The sequence below is a fragment of the Schistocerca americana genome, chromosome X (assembly GCF_021461395.2).
Source record: "Schistocerca americana isolate TAMUIC-IGC-003095 chromosome X, iqSchAmer2.1, whole genome shotgun sequence".
Taxonomy (NCBI): Eukaryota; Metazoa; Arthropoda; class Insecta; order Orthoptera; family Acrididae; genus Schistocerca; species Schistocerca americana.
The window spans coordinates 665,392,845-665,409,950 of record NC_060130.1 but is presented as its reverse complement, the minus strand read 5'-3'; the positions used below and the strand labels follow the sequence as shown (position 1 = coordinate 665,409,950).

Genomic DNA, 17,106 nt, shown 5'->3' with positions numbered 1-17,106 from the left:
GATGGGTTAAAAGTGTTTAGAGCTCACTACTATAGATCCCTGCACTGTCCTGTTGAAATTAAAATCTTGAATGAGATGTGGAAAAACAGTGTTGAGTACGAAAATATATTGCCAGTCGAACAAAAACTAATACACAAACATATCTATTATGAGGCAAATGTGATTAACGTGTGTTAAGTCCAGGAAATGACAATAATGAAATGAAGATGATTTGGATTATTTTATAAGTCACAGCCCCAGAAGGAACAAGAGAAGGGATATTATACATGATACAAAAAAAAAAAAAAAAACCTAAATACTTCAGCTGTAAATGAAATCATCCACTGAATGGCAGAATCATTGAGTTGTTACCAGGCACAATACACCATGTCTGTGCCCCTGTGCTGGGTGCTCACAGAATGCCAAGACTGCATTTTGGCAGGGGGGACTTAAGAGTGTACTGGGGGTTGTCAGGTGGAGTGGTATTGGGGAGGGTGGGGAGGAGGGAAGAAGTGGGAGGTAGGAACAGGGGTTGGGGTGGGTATCTAGTGGCTCAGAGGGAGGCAGCAGATTTGTTGGCTAGGAATGCAGACACAAGAGTGAAGGATGGCAGGGTCACGGTCTAGGCATATGGTACACATTACTGAAGCAAATAGGGTGCCATGAAAACAAAATTTAAAAATGCAGATTTTGTTAACTGTTGGTTTTTATTCACAACATACTTTCTAAAGAGATTGATGTGTAAGGAAGGTCCTGAACCTGAAAATATTCAATATAATAGTCATTGTGGAAGTAGTATCTACTACTGAGGCTTAAATTGTTAGTCAAGTTAAACTGAAAATTTTAAAATATTTGTGGAACATGGCAGAATTCATTAAAACAATACGTAGTTTTCAAAATTTTAGAGTACATAGTAAATGGCTAGAGCACAATATTTTCAAAAGGTGAGCATAAATTAGCCCTGCCCCCCCCCTCCCTCCCTCCGTGGTATTGTGATGGTTAATTTGTTAATAGTGGGTTTGTGTTGGTTCCAGTATCAAGCAGCAGCACTGGAACAGTCCACATACACTGAACGGATAAAAACAAAACTAAAATCACAGCACCAAGAAAAAGTTGTGTGGCATAAACAAATGTTGGTAGGCGTGTTTCTACATGTGAAAGATGATTATTCAGATTCCACAACAGTCGCATAAGAGAGGTGCTGGTAGTACCAGTATGACGATGCAAATCAGGTTTGCTTTAAAGAGTTGAGTTGGTGTTTGTAAAGAATGCCTGTAAGGAGACAAGGATGTCACTATCAATCCTCACAGAGTTTGAACAAGGTTGTGTAATAGGGCTACGAGATACTGGATGTTCCTTCTGCGATGTTGCAGAAAGACGTGACAGGACTGTGGTCACTGTACATGGGTGCTTGCAGTGGTGGCCTCAGGAATGTACGGTCACAAGACAACCAGGCTCCAGATGGCCACGTGGTACTACTGAGAGGGAAGATCAGTGTGCTTGGCATATGGGTCTGGCGCATTGTGTAGCATCTGCAGCAGTGATTTGAGCAGCAGTTGGCACCACAGTGACACAGAAACTGCTACAATTTTGTTATTTAAAGGACAGCTCTGAGCCAGACACCCTGTAGCGTGCATTCCACTGACCCCAAAACACCACCACCTGCGACGTCAGTGGTGTCAATTGAGAGCTTATTGGAGGACAGGGTGAAGGTCTCTTGTGTTTTCTAATGAAAGCTAGTTTTGCCTCAGTGCCAGTGATGACTGTGTGTTGGTTAGGTGGTGGCCAGTTGAGGACCTGCAACCCACCTACACCTACACTTACATGGATACTCTGAAAATCGCATTTAAGTTTTGGCAGAGGGTTCATTGAACCACCTTCACAATTCTCTATTATTTCAATCTCTTATAGTGTGCGGAAAGAATGAACACCTATATCTTTCCGTGTGAGCTCTGATTTCCCTTGTTTTATCATGATCATTACTCCCTATGTAGGTCAGCATGAACAAAGTATTTTCACAGGCAGAGGAGAAAGTTGGTGATTAAAATTTCATGAGCAGATTTCTCTGCAACGAAAAATGCCATTGTTTTAGTGATATCTGACGTGTGCGTGCTAGATGCACTGGACCTACACTTGGAGTAATAGTTTGGGTTGCACTTTATAAGAAATAGAAGGAACAGCACCCAGCCGACAGCCAGAATCCTTACAACTGAAAAACCAGAACAATATGGTATAAAATAAGAAAGAGCAAAAGGAGGGTTACAGTAGACTGTTCTGTTGTCTTTTCACTACAGTGGTGCTACAGAAGAATGCTGAGGATTAGATGGTTAGTTCATGTAACTAATGAGAAGATGAATAGAAGTGGGGAGACGAGAAATTTTTGGCACAAATTGATTAAACGAGGACATCAGTTGATAGTACACATTTTGAGACATCATGGGATTATCAATTTAGTATAGGAGTGAATTACAGGGATAAAAAGTGTAGAGGGAGATAGACGTGAGTACAGTAAGCAGGTTCAGAAGTGTGTGGGTTGCAGCAGTTATTTGGAAATGAAGAGGCTTGCAAAGGATAGAGTTGCATGGAGAGCTGTATCAAACCAGTCTTTGGACTGAAGAAGATGACGATGACGACAGTAGTAACAGTGCTTTTTGAAAGACTGTCAGAGGGGAAGAAATCAACACTAGCTTGGATCACAAAAAACAGAATTTAGAAAGAGAAGATACCACAGAACAACAAATAATCAGGAAGCTATTAGAAATGAAATACTACGGGAAGGTTGTTGATGAACAAAAATTCAGGAGGATTGGTGGCTGTAAGAAAATAACTACAGGAGAAGATCAAAGAACATTGGAAAAATGGAAAACAAAAGAGAAGAAATAGAATTGTCAGGTGATGCTTGACACCTATTCTTGGGTGTGAAGAATTGACAAATTTAATTATTATACCGCCAAGATAGTCGGAGAACAATGTTTAGGTTGTTGCAACAAGAACATTATAACTCATTCCTTCCCCTACTGTTGTTCCAAGTAGAACTAGTGCTCTTATACCAACATCCTTGGTGTCAACTGGACAGTAAACTTTAATCCTCATGGTGTTTTATATTTTTACGTAAAAGAACTTCTGAAGTTCCATCTCTTCTCTCCCAATTATCTTGGGCTAATCTTAACGGATAACTTAAGATGAAGCAGAAGACAAAATATTATTGTTTAATAGCTTCCTTCTCTCAAATGAATCAAAGTGGTTGTAGAATGTATAGAAGAGTTCAAACTACCTACAATGGTATATGACTAAATAATGAACTGGAAGGAAGACAAGGGTTGTTGGAGGGTTAAGTGATGATGACCTGCCAGTTCAGCCATGTTACTCACACACTGGAAAGTATGGAGCTGCATAAAACGCGATTTCAGTATCTGCCTTCAAAGGAAGGATATTGACTGTAGTCACCAATGACTATTGTAACAGAAATCTTCTTCTTATATATTTTCACTTAATATGCTTTGTGAGTTTGGTACATCTTATCCCCACAGGTGGAGTTAGTGGAGTACTTCATCTAGCCAGAAGCGAAAATTCTCCTGCGCTCGGAAAATATCTTTCTTATTTATTAAAAATTATATTTCCCTCTGATCATGATAATAGTCTTTATTTATTTTGATACAAATTGGTAACTGAAATAATTTTCTTCTTTCAGGGCCATATTAACCTTGGAAAGAAAGGTTATAATGTTCCTCGAAGTGGCACAGTACAAGTGACTCTGTTCAATCCCCTTGGAACAGTGGTGAAAATGTTTGTGGTGATGTATGATTTATGTGACATGCCTGCAAATTCACAAACATTCTTAAGGCAACGAACTTTGTATATGCCTGCCAATTTGGATGGCAAGCAGCCCTATGATGCTCAAAAGTGGCTACGGTATCTCATACATCTACGGTAAGTTGGTCTCTAGCAGTTGGCGTTACGTCAAACCCTAGCTCACCAAATTTCTAATATAAACAAAACATTACACCAGAGTGAAACAGAATTTACTAAAATTTGGCATATTCCTGTATTCAAGTTACAGTAGAATATTAAAATAGTCTAACAAACTAAAAGTGTATTGTAGAAACCTTATCTTCTTGTAAAGTTGCAAAAAGCCTTGGGAAGTAGTTCTGTGATAGCGTTTTCTGTTCATTATGTTTTGTCCCACCCTGTATGACTCTACTAAATCTACAGTGGATGATGAAGAAAGTGTCTTCAGTCACATTGTGAAAACTTTAAATGTACTTTCCAATGAAGTTAAATCTAATACAAGAAATAAATGGTTATGTAATTAGATATATGTATGTGGCTTCTTTCCCTTTTTTTTCTTTCAACAATATTCCATTTTGATTTCATATTACTGCAAATTTCTGACAAGCTATGCAGACTCCTGAATCTTCTTTTACAGCTTCTCATTATATATTGCAGCACCATTTAAAATATCAATGTTTGCTTGTTCTGGCTGTTTTTGTAGATTTTCCTTTTTTATTTTGAACATATTCTGATACCTATGGGCCTCAATGTTTCTTTGAGGACTTCATAGTGTTGAATTAATTTATTTGGTGATGTATTTAGGAAAACTGCTTTCAAAATTAATGGAAACTATTACTGGTTCTCCAAATAGAAGTTGTACTGAGAATCATTCAGACACGTAACCAAAAAGGATAACAGCTTGACAGTTACCCTTCAGTGAACAGTGACTAAAAACATGGTGATTACCACTTAGGGCTTTCAAAATTCAAATTGAAATGAATAAAAATGTTGGCAACTATAAGCAGTAATTAGCATATTTAACTGTTACAAAAGAGCTATGGGCTTGTCCCTAATTACACTGCTAATTTTTGAAAGTTACATCCCTCTCCTACTGTATGGTGCTCAAGTAACTGCTTTGTTCACATATAGTAACAGTGTTATTACAGATGTTCTTTTATTAGACAGGGTGTCCAAGGAGAAATGAACAATATGTAGGGATATGACAGGAATGATTATCTAAAGTCCATACCTTAAAAGCTGTGGGCACCTGTCCAGTAAATGAGATGTGTCTTACAGTAGCAAAGATGAAAAGTGCACATAGTTTGTAAGGTATGCATTTTAGAACCCATGTTTACTGGACATTTTTTCTTCTTTTGGCCCACATCTCAAAATATGGAAGGCAAAGAGTTTGCAATGGAAAAGATTTGATTCACAGTACGTACGCTGAGTTTTTGAGCCCATATTTACTAGTTTCTTTTTGCTTCGAAGGATCATTCTAGTCATATCCCTGAATTATGACCATTCCTCCAGAAAAACCTTGTATACTTACTGTTACATAATGGTACGCCACAGTAGAGCAATCAGTGTTCATGCATAGAGCTGCTTCTCATTTCCTTAGATATTTTTTATTGCAAAGAATATTTTGGAATCTCTTAAACTGTAACTGAACCTTCTAAAATAGTACTAATTTGTGAAGTGAATAGAATAGAATAGTTTTATTGTCATTAGGCAATAGACAGTCATACATATAATACAATATAATTCATGTTGCAATAGAACAATAGGTTTGTCATTACAGTGTAATATTACAATTGATGAAATCCTACAAAGTCATACTTATATTACTACACAATTCCTGTTGCAAAAGAGTAATCAGTTTGTTATTACAGTATAATTTTACAATTGATAAAATCCTTCATCGTAGAGTGGGTGGGCAACTAACCAGTCACACATCGCTTGTTTGAATGGTTGCTCTGGTAAATCTTGAACAGCTAGTGGAAGTTTATTAAATAATTTGTGCCCCATTAGTTCATAACTGTTCAGTGATTTTGAGTGTCTGTGGAATGGAGTATAAATACATCTATTTGTCCTAGTGTTGTAGCAATGTATATTTTCTCTGCGTTTAGCTTCGGGTGGCTTCTTTTTCGTGTAGATTAAAACATTGTGTGTGTGTGTGTGTGTGTGTGTGTGTGTGTGTGTGTGTTTACTACTGTCATAATTTTTTGCTCAGAAAACAGTGGTTCACAGTGTGCCTTATATGATGAGCCTGTAATTACCCTAATATCTTTCTTCTGCAGCAGAAGGATGTCACGCACACAACTGGAGTTTCCCCATAAAATGATACCATAGGTTATTATGCTTTGGAGAAATGAGAGAGAGGATATTCTAACATAATTTTTAGATACAAAATCCATTAGTCACCTTAACAGATAGATTACCCTAGACAATTACCACCAAGATACTTGACATGTAGACACCAAGATAATTTGTCATCCAAATATACCCCTACAAACTTAACACAACTAGGATCATCAGGTAGTAGCTTGACTTTTAGACTAGATACTATCTGCTGAGTTTTATTTTCATTAAGAAAAAATCCATTTGCTTTAAACTCGTATGATGCTTGAGCAATTGTCTTTGTAACACAAGTTTTAAGGCTATTGAGGTCATTACTGCTGTTCAGAAAAGTTGTATCATCTGCATATAGTACAGCTTTTGATTTAATACATGACGGCAGGTTGTTAATCATTATTAGGAACAGGAAAGGGCCCAGTACAGATCCCTGTGGGACACCTACCTTAACTAGTTCTACACTTGATAGTTCTTTGCCAACACAGACAGCTTGCTTACAGTTCTGTAAAAATGATCTTAATAGTTTAAGGCTATTACCTCTAACACCATAGAAGTCCAATTTTTCAAGTAGTAGTGTATGTTCTACACAGTAAAAGGCTTTGCTTAGGTCACAAAAAGTGACTTGAGCAAAGTCTTTATCCTCAGATACTTGATGGATGTATTTTACAACAGTATCTATCACATCAATTGTTGACATGTTTTTCCTAAAACCATATTGAGATCCACTAATAATTCCTATATTATCAAAGTAATCAGATAATTGTTTGTAAATTGTGCATTCCAGAACTTAAGAAAAAGATGGGACTATGGAAATTGGCCGGTAACTTGAGGCAGAGTCTTTATCCCCTTTTTATAAACTGGAACTACCCTAGACAGTTTAAGCTCATCAGGAAAATATCCTTCAGCTAGACATTTGCTTATACAATGTGTAAAGGGGTACACTATACTGCCTACGACTTTCTTCAGTATGTTACAGGATAAGTCATATATGTCTACACTGTCTGATGATTTTTAACGGTTTCACGATTCTTAATACAAAATCTGGTGAGACCTCAGAAACTGAAGATACTTGTATTTGTTGATGATCTACAACTATTTTTTGACGGTAACTGTGATGAGCTGATTTCAGGTTTAGCAATACTAATTCCTACTTCTTCAACTGATTCAACAAAATAATCATTGAATTTTTGGGCAGAGATATTAATTGTAACATTTCTTTCATCTTTAGCGACACTATTTATTAGGTTCCAAGCAGCTTTGCACTTGTTAGTGGATTTCTCAATACTTCTGAGACTGTGTGCGTTTTTGGCTTCTGTGATCGCTTTTTTATATTCATTCCTACATGTAGCATAGGCTAGTTTAGCTTGATGATTAGTCTTCAGTCTACAATAACCATTGTGCAACATTATTTGGTTTTTCAGAGTGGTCAGCTGTTCTGTATACCATGTATTTTGTCTTTTTGGAACTTTAGTTTTCAGGACTCGATCAGTTAGGCCTACTTTGAATTTCTTTGTTGGAATTCAGTCATTAAAGTGTGCCAAAAATACTTTAAAAAACCTATCAAATAGTATATATTGCTGGCAAGTCATTACTTAAAGTATAGGGTGTGTCTCCATAACACTGGCCAAACCAGTCTTTGTCAGCAAGGGAATTAAAAAATCTATGAATTTTTTCATCTGAGACAGGTCTGGTGATAAAAATTTTTGGGACAGGCTTAGTTATGCTAGTCTATCAGGAAGGAACCTACATGTATAATTTAAGCTTACAGAACTATGATCAGAAAATGCAAACTCTGACACAACACATGATTCGTCTGTTGTTTTAAAATTCACAAAAATATTGTCAAGACATGCTTGTTCTCTTGTGGGCCTATTATTGACACAGCGTAAGTTGGATTGTCTTAGTAGATTTTGAAGTTCAGTGACACTACGTTTGTGTGTTGTTACATCAAAATCTGAATTCAGATCACCACCGATTACAATATCATAATTTATCCATCTAGTTTCACCAAGTACATGTAAGAGCTGGTCCAGTTTATCTAGAAATACACTGATGATGCCCTTAGGTGATCTGTACAGGGATATTACCAATAACTTAAAACTGTCTAAAACTATACCAGCAGCTTCAAAGTTCAGTTCATCACACAGAAAATCTAGATCCAATGTACTGACTGAACATCTAAGTGACTTGTTAACATAGATTGCTACACCACCCCTTAAATGCAATTTTCTGCAGTAGCTATTGGCTGTATTATAACTATCAAATTTAACAAATGTTAGGTCACTCTCAGTAGCCCAGTGTTCACTCAAACACAAAATATCAAACCCTTTTTCTATTCCAAGATTATTGACAACAAGTTCCTTATCCCTCACTTCTTGCATGTTAAGGTAGCATATTTTAAGATAAAACCTGTCTTTCCTCACAGATGTATCATTATGGTGAGGGGCTATTAACTCTCATGCACTATTTACCTTATGGGCTTCTTCTCCTTGCTGCCTTTGACTATAAAATTGTTTACAGGGAGAGGAGAAACTGTTTTTCGCTTACCCACAACACTTGACACTGCTACTGTTTGTTGAACTCTTCCCTTCTTCATGTTAATGTCTTGATCTCAATGACTGGGTTCCCCTTGTGAGTAGTTCAGATATTGCTGCAGAATGGATACCTGTACCACTTGATGGAGCAATAGTTTTTGTTGCTGAGTATGCTACCACCCTTGCTGGTTCTGTTTTTTCTGTTCATTGCTGTGTTGTTCCATCTGTTGTAGCTGTTAATATGCCTGCTTCTCTCCCAACACGTTCTTCTGTAATCAATGTTTCTTCAAGTTGTGTTACTGCAGCAGCTGGAGTAGTTGGTGGGCAAGATACATTGCAGCTCTCCTTCACCATCGACAATAGGATTGGATTACATTTCTTACTTCTAGGAGAAACACTTTCCACTAATGCCATGATCTTCTGGCTGAGTAGCGATTTGCCCCATTTATTTAAATTCATTCCATGTGTAGTAAAGTGCTTTCTCTCCAGGTCATAAATATTAAGGAAAAACGCATTTGAAGTGGCCTTGCAGATCTTTTTGTACATTCTGTTTGCTTTTTGGATCTCTCTGTTCACACAAGAAGATTCAATAAGATCATACCTGTGTGTTACGCCTACCACAATCACGTTTCGATTCACTAATGTACATAGCGCATTTCTTAAAACACTGTTTGCCACTATTAGTTCATTCTTATACACATCATTTGCCCCACCCATTATTACTATACATTCACTTTGCAACATGCAGTTATAGTTTCTTTTAAAACTTCTGTCAGACCTGCTCCAGGTTTCACAACACTTGCAACAGAGAGATCTTGCTGGAGGCAAAGAATACCCGCAACTCCAAAACTGTAGGCCTACTAAAGTTTATTTTCATCATTTTATTTGCGTTGTCGCAGCAGTTACATTTTTCTGACATTTTGCGTTTACTTCCCACCAATTCAGATAAATAATCTTGGTGCGAGTTGCCGGACTCGTCATTATTAACTTCACAATCTGTAATGAGACACTGAAATCCGTTACTTAACGGAACTTTAAAATTGTTTGAAGCAGATTTAGGTTTTGCACACTTCTTTGGTTCAGTGTGCTCCTGAAATTGTCAGAGTTCTCTAAGTGCTGGATCAGATAGGCTTTTAACAATATTTTACAACTACTGAACATGTTATCTTGTTGCTTTCAGTTCATTCTGCAGTGTTTCTAATACTAGAAGTTCACAATTTGCGCGGTACATTTCAGTTGCGGCCAAACATCCGTTAAACTTTGTTCCACACGCACATGAAAGGTTTTCTTGATTTATTTTCACGAAGCAATGCGAGTGATACCATTTATGCATCACCGAGCATGTCTAATCCCACTTCACACAATTTTGTCACGTAATATGTACCTTATAGATGATAAATACTCACAATTTATGGAGCGATTTACTACCACATCTATACTCGTCGCCATCTTAACTAACATATATGGATATAAAGGTAACATACTTGGATATAAAGGATGTGTAAACTGTAATCTTACATGATGGCTATTTCAGCTGTTTTGGTGGGTGAATGGTAGATAATACTTTCCAGATCCTGAATTAACTCTCTGAATGGAAACCTCAAATTATTAATAGATAGTGCTATAGCCTTAAACAGGAAATTTTTCACATTTGAATGTTTAGACCAGGGCTTAACAACTGGCCGGTTTTGAGCGCGAGTACTCGCGTCTGCTCAGGCACGTGCTCGCGAGCAGGTGCAAGGTCGCGGAGTAGGGAGGGAGGGGAAATGCGCGCACGTTTCAATGTGATCTCGTGTTCTTAGCAGATTTAACTAGCCATCTGAATGCTTTGAACATTTTACTACAAGGTAAAGATCTGCTAATTACTCATTTCATAGATCGAATACGAGCTTTTAAAATGAAATTGACACTTTGGATGAGTCAGCTGGAAACAGGAAACCTAGCTCATTTTCCTAAATTATCATCCATGCAGGATGTTCACAAAGACTGTGAACGTTATTCACATAGTTTAGTTGATCAGTGCTTTCAAGATCTGACAGCACTAGACAGTGATTTTGATCTGTTCTCTCCATATTCAGCGAATATTTAAGAGATTCGTCCTGAGCTGCAGCAAGAAATTATTGACCTGCAGTGTGACAGAGAATACAGAGACAAATTTAAGAACAAGAAAAACATTTTGGAATTCTACAGACACTTCCCTCAGGATAGATTTCCTCCTTTTGCACAAACTGGCGGCTACAATAATATCAATGTTCGGTTCCACGTATGTTTGTGAACAACTGTTCTCTGCAGTGAAATGTAACAAAACGCACCTGAGAAACGCATTGTCTGATCGAAATTTAAACTGCACACTGCGCCTAAAATGCACAAGAACAATTACTCCGAACATAGACGCAATTGTAAAGGGCAAAAAGTACAAGATAACCGAGAATCCCACACTTCAGTGACACCTTTTATTGTGTAACAGTTCACAAATTAATGCGAATGTAGAGGCATACACTAAGCTAATAAAATTATGTGGCATGTGTACATTCTCCTTTATTTGTTTCATTTGCTGCAGTAATAATTCGTGAGTGATATCCCTGCAGGTGGCCGCGGATTTACATTGACTGGCGGCAGTTGTTGTGTGCCCCACGTGACTTTCCCCACTCTCCGCTCTGGTCCGGTAGTGGGGGTAGTGTGCTCGCGCTGCTCCATGCTCGCGCCTTGCTGCTCACAGCTTGCTCCACGAGCACGTATGTTGTGAAGCCCTGGTTTAGACCTTACCTCAGTAGTTAACAGATATTGAGAAAATTAATGGAAAAGCATCCACACTAGTTATTCAAGATTTTATATCTGTATGTTGAATGGAAACTTCTATAAATAAACTTTTAATATATTAAAGAATTGACTGATGAGAGTAATTAACTTCTCAAGGTTGTGGTCCAGTCAGTAGAATTTTTTAAAAGACAACATATTTGTTGTTGACTGCAGAAATTTCTACAGTCAATGATTAACATGATGTTCGGTAAAAAATAAAAATAAAATGCAGTTTTTTTAATGAGTAAATAATGGAAGACAGGTTGAGTTAAAATAAGATAGAAAGGCAGTGGTGTGCTCATTATTGACACTTCGTATTGAGATAGAAATACCAAAGAAAATTTTTTTTTCAAGTTACCTTTCCCTTATGCATCTTGTGGGTTTCTGTTGTATCGTTGGCTCATTAGGTCACCTTCTCTTCTCCCTTTACTCAGGTTCTTTAAATCAGGGCATACACTACTGACCATTAAAATTGCTACACCAAGAAGAAATGCAGATGGTAAACGGGTATTCATTGGACAAATATATTATACTAGAACTGACATGTGATTACATTTTCACGCAATTTGGGTGCATAGACCCTGAGAAATCAGTACCCAGAACAACCACCTCTGGCCATAATAAGGGCCTTGATATGCCTGGCCAATGAGTCAAACACAGCTTGGATGGTGTGTACAGGTACAGCTGCCCATGCAACTTCAACATGATACCACAGTTCATAAAGAGTAGTGACTGGCATATTGTGACGAGCCAGTTGCTCGGCCTCCATTGACCAGACGTTTTCAATTGGTGAGAGATCTGGAGAATGTGCTGGCCAGGTCAGCAGTCGAACATTTTCTGTATCCAGAAAGGCCCGTACAGGACTTGCAACATGCGGTCGTGCATTATCCTGCTGAAATGTAGGGTTTCGCAGGTATCGAATGAAGGGTAGAGCCACGGGTTGTAACACATCTGAAATTTAACATGCACTGTTCAAAGTGCCGTCAATGCGAACAAGAGGTGACCGAGACGTGAAACCAATGGGCATCCCATACCATCACTCCGGGTGATACGCCAGTATGGTGATGACGAATACACGCTTCCAATATGCGTTCATCTCGATGTCGCCAAGCAAGGATCCAACCATCATGATGCTGTAAACAGAACCTGGATTCATCCAAAAAAAGGACTTTTTGCCATTCGTGCACCCAAGTTTGTCGTTGAGTACACAATCGCAGGCACTCCTGTCTGTGATGCAGCATCAAGGGTAACTGCAGCCATGGTCTCCGAGCTGATAGTCCATGCTGCGGCAAACATTGTGGAACTGTTCGTGCAGATGGTTGTTGCCTTGCAAACGTCCCCATCTGTTAACTCGGGGATTGAGACGTAGCTGCACAATCCATTACAGCCATGCGGATAACATGCCTGTCATCTCGACTACTAGTGATAAGAGGCCGTTGGGATCCAGCACGGCATTCTGTATTACCCTCATGAACCCACCGATTCCATATTCTGCTAACAGTCATTGGATCTCGACCAGTGCGAGCAGCAACGTCGTGATACGATAAACCGCAATTGCGATAGGCTACAATCCGACCTTTATCAAAGTCGGAAATGCGATGGTATGCATTTTTCCTCTTCACACGAGGCATCACAACAAAGTTTCACCAGGCAATGCCGATCAACTGCTGTTTGTGTATGAGAAATCGGTTGGAAACTTTCCTCATGTCAGCACGTTGTAGGTGCGCCACCGGCGCCAACCTTGTGTGAATGCTCTATAAAAGCTAATCATTTGCATGTCACAGCATCTTCTGCCTGTCAGCTAAATTTTGCATCTATAGCACATCATCTTCATGGTGTAGCAATTTTAATGGCCAGTAGTGTATTAGGTTAGGCTTTACGATGACAGTTAATGATATTGAATGAGACAGGAATGCTCTTAAAGCCTTTGAAGAGACACTCTCCACTCCTCCTGTTCTGATCATGTAAGTGTAGAAAAGTTGTGGAATGATTTCAGAGAGATAGTATTGACGGCAGTTGAGAGAGATATACCACATAAATTAATAAGTGATCGTACTAATGCCCCATGGTACACAAAACGGGTCTGATCGCTGTTGCAGAAGCAATGAAAAGAACATGCCAAATTTAAATGAACGCAAAATCCCCAAGATTGGCAAAGTCTTGCAGAAGTTCGAAAGATGGTGCATACTTCCATGTGAGATGCTTATAATAATTTCCACAACAAAATTCTGTCTCAGAATCTGGCAGAAAACCCAAAGAGATTCTGGTCATACATAAAGCACACTAATGGCAATACGCAGTCAATACCTTCACTATGTGATAACAACAGTGAAGTCACTGATGACAGTGCCACTAAAGCAGAGTTATTAAAGACAGTTTTCCGAAACTCCTTCACCAAAGAAGACAAAGTACATATTCCAGAATTCCAATGAAGAATAACTGCCAAGATGAGAAACAAAGTAGTAGATATCCTCGGTGTAGCAAAGCAGTTTAAATCACTTAATAAAGGCAAACCTCCAGTCCAGCTTGTATACCAGTCAGGTTCCTTTCAGAGTATGCTGATAAAATAGCTCCGTATTTAGCAATTATATACAACCACCTGCTCACAGAAAGATCTGCACCTAAAGACTGGAAAATTGCTCAAGACGCACCAATACCCAGAAAGGAAAATGGAGTACACTGAATTACAGGCCCATATCACTAACATCAATTTGCAGTAGGGTTTTGGATGATACACTGTGTTCGAACATTATGAAGTACCACAAAGAAAACAGTTTACTGACACATAGTCAGCATGGATTCAGAAAATATTGGTCTTGCGGAACACAACTAGCTCTTTATACTCGTGTCGTAATGAGTGCTATTGACAGATGTCAAATTGATTCCATATTTTTAGATTTCCAGAAGGCTTTCAACACTGTTCCTCACAAGTGTCTTCTAACCAAACTGCATTCCTATGGAATATTGCCTCAGTTGTCCAACTGGATTCGTGATTTCCTGTCAGAGGTCACAGTTCGTAGTGATTGACGTTAACGTCATCGAGTAAAACAGAAGTAATATCTGGCATTCCCCAAGGAAATATTAGAGGCCCTCTATTGTTTCTGATTTATATCAATGACATAGGAGACAATCTGAGTAGATCTATTAGATTGTTTGCAGATGATGCTGTCATTTACCATCTTGTAAAGTCATCAGATGACCAAAATGAATTAGATACGATATCTGTGTGGTGTGAAAAGTGGCAATTGACTCTGAATAAAGAAAAGTGGGAAGTTGTTCACATGGGTACTAAAAGAAATCTGCTAAATTTTGATTACGCAATAAGTCGCACAAACCTGAAGGCTGTAAATTCAACTAAATACTTAGGGATCACAGTTGCAAATAACCTAAATTGGAACAGTCACATGGATAATGTTGTGGGTAGAGCAAACCAAAGACTGCGATTCATTGGCAGAACACTTAAAAGGTGCAAAAGGTCTATTAAAGAGACTGCTTGCACCATGCTTGTCTGATCAATTCTGGAGTATTGCTGTGCGGTGTGGGATCCGCATCAGGTGGGACTGATGGTTGACATCAAAAAAGTTCAAAGAAGGGCAGCTTGTTTAGTATTATCATGGAATTAGGGAGATGGTGCCACAGACATGATACATGAATTAGAGTGGCAATCATTAAAACAAAGGCATTTTTCATTGCGACAGGATCTTCTCATGAAATTTCAATCACCAGTTTTCTACTCCAATTGTGAAAATATTCTTTTGGCACCCACCCACCCACCTACATAGGGAGAAATGATCATCTTGATAAAATAAGAAAGAACAGGGCTAGCACAGAAAAATTTGAGTGCTCGTTTTTCCCACACGCCGTTAGAGAGTGGAACGGTACAGACAGCTTCAAGGTTGTTCATTGAATCCTCTGCCAGGTTCTCTTTATTGTGAATAGCAGAGTAATCACGTAGATGTAGATGTACTGTTATGTTACTGAATATAAACACACAGTTGCAGATAACAGTAAACTTGTTGTTTCATTCTGTTACTCAGATACATCATCTCCATAATTAATTTTTCTGTTTCCTGAAAGACGAACATATGATATGTTAACAGTGGTTTTATTAGCCCTGCAATATTTTGTGCCTTCTATGTTTTATGTATATTTTGCCATGTAGACTTGAATATTAATTATTAAAAGCAACTATAATAGTGAATCTTATTCATGTTTCAGTTTCTCCAGTTCAAAATCGGGTAGAATCTACTTACATACTGATATTCGTATGATAATTTTCCGCAAGGCAGACATGGATACAGCTACAGCTCATGGTCTTGAAATGTCATATGAACTACGTTCATTTACACATGGCCCAACGAATCCTAAATTCTCACCTAGGCAGTAAATTTTAAATACAAATTTAGAGTAAGTGGAATGTAGTGTAATTAAATGGTAAAATTTTGATTTTCTGTGTATTGTGCCACAGTACTTACTGCTTTGAAGGTATGACATTATTTTTTTTGGATAAAAAATATAATTTGTGAATAGTTAAGGCTCCTAAATATTCAAGGCAGGCTCAGTACTTCTTTAAAACAAGGTAACTGGCTAAAGGAAATGTGTATACTTACTTACATTAAGCAAACTGCAGAGCTAATGTCGTATTTTCTGCACTTCTGTGTAAAAGATCTCATTTGTTTCAAAAATGCTATTGTTATTTTTTAAAAAATTAAAAGGACATTGTTTGTGCCAGTATTTGTACTATTGGCTAGACATTGTATTAAGTATTGTGTAGTTTTAGGCATTTACCTTGTTACAGCAGTGCATATAAATACTTACAATAGTAATTGTTGGCACTGGTTATCACCTAATCTTTAAATACCTCAATTCCTGACTATTTTCTGAATGTTTCATAGTTTGTTTCAAAAACTGTCAAATACTTCAGTCTTGTCCGTAACTTCAGATAGACTGTGTGTGTGTGTGTGTGTGTGTGTGTGTGTGTGTGTGTGTGTGTGTGTGTGGAGTGAGAGTGAGAGATATTATCCTTTCATGAATGGTAATGACAAGTATACCTGTATTCTGTTCTGCACTGAGTCGTATCATTTTAGTCAATTAAATCTAAAATCTGCCATTAAAGAGAGCTAGTAAATGTACATAAAAATATACATATATGTATACCTATCTATCTATCTGTCTGTCTATCTATATAAATATATATGTATAAAAAATTAAAAACTGAAATAACATATTTTATACTTCATTTGATGCAGCTATATTGTATGAGATTTGTTCTTTATTTATACAGAATATACTATTAGTTCAGAAATGACTCTTACTTTTTTCTTTACCCATCCTATAAAATTTCACAAGGTTAATGTGGGGTGTCTTTGCAATAAGATATCGAGAACAACTATTACAGCTGTTGGTTGGTATTGACTCGTGAATCTGTGAGCACTGCAAAATGAATATATTAGCTGAAACCTAGACCGTAAGGTATCTAGGATGTGAGCACTATATTGGCACCCCCCAGATGCTGCTAGAGATAGGTCAAGTAGATAATGAAGCACTAGTATTCAAAAATTTATAGGAGAATTAATTTTGTTTTAGGATTTACACAAAAATACACATAATAGAATCTTCATTTACTACCACACATACAGTACATCTAGTCAGCCATTCAGTGTTAAAAATA

General features: G+C 37.8%; 1 protein-coding gene across 1 annotated transcript in view; it reads left to right on the top strand.

Moving 5' to 3' along the window:
- Positions 1-16,743, top strand: part of LOC124556847 (protein FAM214A) — a 233,498-nt gene extending 216,755 nt beyond the window's left edge. The window contains exons 15-16 of the mRNA XM_047130866.1: positions 3,671-3,909; positions 15,654-16,743. Coding sequence (XP_046986822.1) covers positions 3,671-3,909; positions 15,654-15,822 — 408 coding nt within the window. The 3' untranslated portion in view covers positions 15,823-16,743. The remainder of the gene's footprint in view (positions 1-3,670; positions 3,910-15,653) is intronic.
- Positions 16,744-17,106: the final 363 nt, after the last annotated feature.